At 32.8% G+C, this 4,714-nt stretch overlaps 1 protein-coding gene across 1 annotated transcript in view; it reads right to left on the bottom strand.

Moving 5' to 3' along the window:
- The window catches only part of LOC108685084 (microsomal triglyceride transfer protein large subunit), an 8,828-nt gene extending 5,054 nt beyond the window's left edge, over window positions 1–3,774 (bottom strand). Inside the window, 7 exon segments of the mRNA XM_018189723.1 lie at window positions 1,371–1,564; window positions 2,074–2,097; window positions 3,068–3,176; window positions 3,178–3,251; window positions 3,479–3,544; window positions 3,547–3,599; window positions 3,601–3,774. Of these exon segments, the coding sequence (XP_018045212.1) occupies window positions 1,371–1,564; window positions 2,074–2,097; window positions 3,068–3,176; window positions 3,178–3,251; window positions 3,479–3,544; window positions 3,547–3,599; window positions 3,601–3,713 (633 nt within the window). The 5' untranslated portion in view covers window positions 3,714–3,774.
- Window positions 3,775–4,714: the final 940 nt, after the last annotated feature.

The following is a 4,714-nucleotide window of genomic DNA, read 5'->3' as shown; positions in this document are numbered from 1 at the left end:
CACACACACACACACACACACACACACACACACACACACACACACACAATTATATCTTTTTGAGAGGGGGATTTATCGAGAAAAAACTTTTTTAATATATTAATGTATTAAAAAAGTTTTTCTCAATAAATTTCAAATAAACTTTAATTCTTTTACCTCCAGTTGCATCAACGTTACTTTAATTTTAAGCGAGGCTTAAAACTCTCTTTGTTCCTGTCTCTTTTCGGTTTTAAAACGAGAGATTAAAAATCAAATATACATTGGTGCAACCGGACCTTAAAGTTTTTTGACTCAATATATTAGTTGAGAAGTTTGTCACTAATTTATTTAATTAATTAATATTATATTAAGTTTAATTTAATATCATAATATTATAATTAATATTATACAATAATATACTTTAATATTATAAATTATTTTCAAAACTTTCATCTTCAAGATTTTGTAAATCGGAGAAACATTTTATCTCCCGGATATGGAATTATCGACATTCAATATAACTCGACACGACCTTTCTCAGTATCAATGAGCGTGCTTTTTACGGCATTAAAACTTTCTCGGAATTATATAGGTGTTTTGTTTCTTAACAATGAATATGTATGCCGAATCAATCACTTATCTAGTTTTGAATTCTTGTATTGATTATGAAATTCCAATTACAACACGTGCAGAACAAAGAAAAAATATGTTCATACGTGAATGTAATATAATTAACTATATATTATTTTAAATAATTTCTCTGTATATCTTTGATATAACTTGAAAAAACTCGATACAATACTATATTATTATCATATTGAAAAATTTCGTTATTTATTAACAAATCGAGTTGATTAAAATAAATGTAATAAAATATACTTTGATAAAATTTGGATAGTTTTACAATTAATAAAATTTTGAAAATAAATTTGCGTATGTGATTAAATTATATAATTTTAATAAAATATATTAGTTACTTTTACGTTTACATTTTTTTTAAAGTAGTTTTTCACTTCAGGTGTCTAAAAGGTATATAAATACATAAGTAACTCATTAAATAAATTTGCATAAAATTACAGAAATTCAGTAAAGATAAATTTTTTAACAAAGTTGTTCGATGTATTATAAGTTAAAACATTTTAACGATTTAATAAAGTTATACTTATAAAAAATTAATATTTGTATTTTTTTATAATTAAAATAAATTTTGTAGAGTAATAAAGAAAAATATTGATTAATTTTTTCTGTCTTTAAAATCAAAATTGAAATAAACAAAGAAAGATTTAAATTATGATTCAATTTACGCAATATTCTATATCTGTAATAAGTAACATTATTGAAGAGATTCGCAATATTTGAAAATAACTAAATAATGATGAAATGTATCGTACCTCGAATTTAAGTAAAAAGATATTGGGATCGTTAAAATCTTGCCATAGGGCAGTGATGTCCAGCTCGCCGGTCACCCTGAAACCGACGTCACCAGTGGATTTCGACGATTCGGTCTCTTTAAAGATCAATGTATTCGTCAGCTTGTATTTGTGACCATTTCCTACTTGCCAGCCCTTGATGCCACCAGCTACGGCTGCAAGTATGACGCATAATTTCCAGTAATTACTCGTTATCGCGCGAAAATTCATCGTGGACTTTTGAGGTAGATACGTTGTATGCGTGCACGTGTAAATGTGTGAATATAAACCGAATACTCGACGACGTCACCGACTGCGAGTCGCGCGTCGACTGACAACGGTAACGCCAGACGACGAGAATCCTCCTCTCTCGAGACGATCCGAGAAGAGACACACGGTACGTACCATATGTGTATGTAAATGTGTATGCGTATGTGTGAATGTGTGTGCATACGCGTGTATATGTTAAACGGAGTACCGTTAATTCGTGCGGAGTCCCTGTTACACGACGAACGAGAAGCATTGGCGGGCGTTATATATGTTCTCTTTTTTATTATTTTTTTTTCTTTATGTAACGCTTCGACCGATTGCTGCGTGAAACAATTGAACGAATCTTTACTGGCTTGCACGTATTCTTTTTATATAAACTATAAGCGGTTCTCAATTCGACGATGAGAATAATCACCTGGTGCCATTTGACAGTACGAACCTGTAAAAACAAGAACAAAAAAATAGTCCTTCTCCTATTTCTCATTGAGAAATTTAAATTATATTGTACAGGATGTTCAGAAATATAGATTATTATATATAGGGTGTTCAATAAAACAGTGTTAAGGGATAATCTCTCCTAAAGAAAAAGAAACAAATGACATAGACAAAGTAAAAAAGAAACAAGAGAAAAAAGTATAAAATACATTTTGTAGTAGAAATTTTTTAGTTAACATGAAATAATGTTTCTTCGAAAGATTACTTATAGGACATTTGCCTATCGAGACATATATCTAAGTATAGTTTTACAAGTTTTTTACATAGGATTACTGATATCGTTGTAAGTTTTAGTACTTATCGTATCTCTTGATATGACACACGTTGTTGTATAGTTTATCGTAAATATATATTTTTATGTTATGATAGCCTATTTTTTTAAAAAGGAATTGTGTTCAAAGCGGATTTAATATAATATCAAATGGACGTACTATATTATTATATATTATTTAAAATTGTACAAGCAATACAAGATTCTATACTGAAAAATATTCTGATTAAAAATAGACGAACCAGAAGATTTTGGTTATATATCAATCAGAATTCTAATCGAGATGTCTAATTACGATTACAAGAATTTTTTGTATACAATCAGAATCTTCTGATTCGTTCATTTTCAAGTAGAAATTTTTGTCAGTATATTTTTATCTTATCTCTCTATAGAAGAATGTGGCGCCGATTGCCCTAAAATTTACCAGAGCAGCAACAGGGTATATCAATGGATCGCCATGTTCCAGCCAGCTCGTACGATGCATTTTTCAATGAATGACTTTGGAGAGATCGGGGAACGAGGAGTCACCAAGAGGAAACAACGGTGCAAGGGGGGCAGCTCACATGAACAGGGTGGGAGCGTGGACAGGAAAGGCAGAGGGAGAGACGAGCGTATAAAGGACCGCCGGTAACCCGTAACTTACCGAGGAGGGTCCAAAGGTAGACCAGGCAGACGGCGAGCATCCTGGCCGTGCCCCGAAGACGGCCAGCCATCCTTTCCTCGCTCCCGATGTCGTCCTGAACTGCGCCGTGCCGCCGTGCCCCGACCGCGACGTCTGCTCCGTTCCGCTCCGCTCCGCTTCTGATCGCGCTTCTTCTTCACAACCTCTGCGAGTAAATACGAATAATTAGACGGGGCAGACCTGCGTTATCGTAGTCCCCCGATATAGAAACCCCAGTCACCCCCTTCCCGTCGTCCGCGAGCCTACTCCGGGGGGGACTAACAGGGTCCTTTCCTCGTGGTCCCCTCCTCGCACGCACGCAACACACATATACGCACGCATCCGTTAACATAAACGAGGAGGAAAACTAGTATTCGGTGCTTCAATACAGACCGGACTTGGACTCTGCGCCGTTGCGCTGCGAATTGTAAATCACATACGCGCCGCACGTGGAACGTGTAATATCGTGATCGCTTGATAATACGTCGTAGAATGATGACCGTCGTCGCGAGGATACGAGATGTGTGTGGAGAAAAGGGCCATTATGATTGCGGAAGCCGGTCAATTTGTCCGATCCGGACTGACGAGTGCGCGCTGTATCGAGTGTACCGAGTTCCTGGCATTTCATGAGAAAAGAACGGTTTTATTGATTTAAAAATTTAATTAGACAGATTTGAAAATAATTTTGTTGAATTATTAAGATAATTTTGTGTTGAGGACGCTCAAGAGCATGATGAACAATGCTCTAAAATGTTTCAACATTCTAGTAATCAGCTTGAGCGTTCTGTATATAATTATTTGCAGGTCTACAGAATGTCGAACAAAATTTTTTAAATCTGTATACAGTAAAATTTTTGTAGATATTTCAGCAAAATTATTCTTTTCATACTTTCGTAGTCGATTTATCGGATAAATTGATTTTTTCGATGGACGAAATGTCATGCATTGTTTCTAAATATCATGTCTCATCTATGACGCGAAAGAATAAAAACAAAAAGCAAAATTTACTTACTTAAAAATACACAAAAAGCATGCTTTTACTGTATCTGAAAAATATCTGAAAATTTAGATACAAATAATATTGTTGAAAATAATTTTGTTGAACATGAAAATAACTATGTAAGAAACTCAAATATAATAATTCAAAAATGATATTTAGATTTATAATTAATTAAATTTTTAGAAGAAATTAAAATATAAGACTTATAATAAAATAAGATTTCTTATATTAAAACAATTAACAAACTAGAAATATGCCTTTAGGAATCGGCGCTATAATAATTACGTGTTTATTTCGATTGTTTATTTTGACTAAAATTCTAAAACAATCTATAAATAATATATTTGTCGAATTTGGCTAGTTAATTTCTAGCCTTCATGCGAATGTATTACATAAAATTCATAAAAATCTTCATTCTGTGATTATATTCCGACATCAAATTTCCCATAATTAATTAATTTAAAGTTGGATGGTCAATGATATTTGACCTTAAATATAATAAATGAATATTAGAGTCAAAAAATATTAAAAAACTTACAAGAATTGCTATGAAGATTTACCTCAGGAGTTACAAATACAAATTAGTCCTAACACCATAGTTGTTGTAACGCAAATTCTTTTTCTCGTGA

This window comes from Atta colombica, unplaced genomic scaffold, assembly GCF_001594045.1.
Source record: "Atta colombica isolate Treedump-2 unplaced genomic scaffold, Acol1.0 scaffold145, whole genome shotgun sequence".
NCBI classification, from domain to species: domain Eukaryota; kingdom Metazoa; phylum Arthropoda; class Insecta; order Hymenoptera; family Formicidae; genus Atta; species Atta colombica.
Note: the sequence above shows the minus strand (reverse complement) of the source record. Positions and strands in the feature narration are given on the sequence as shown.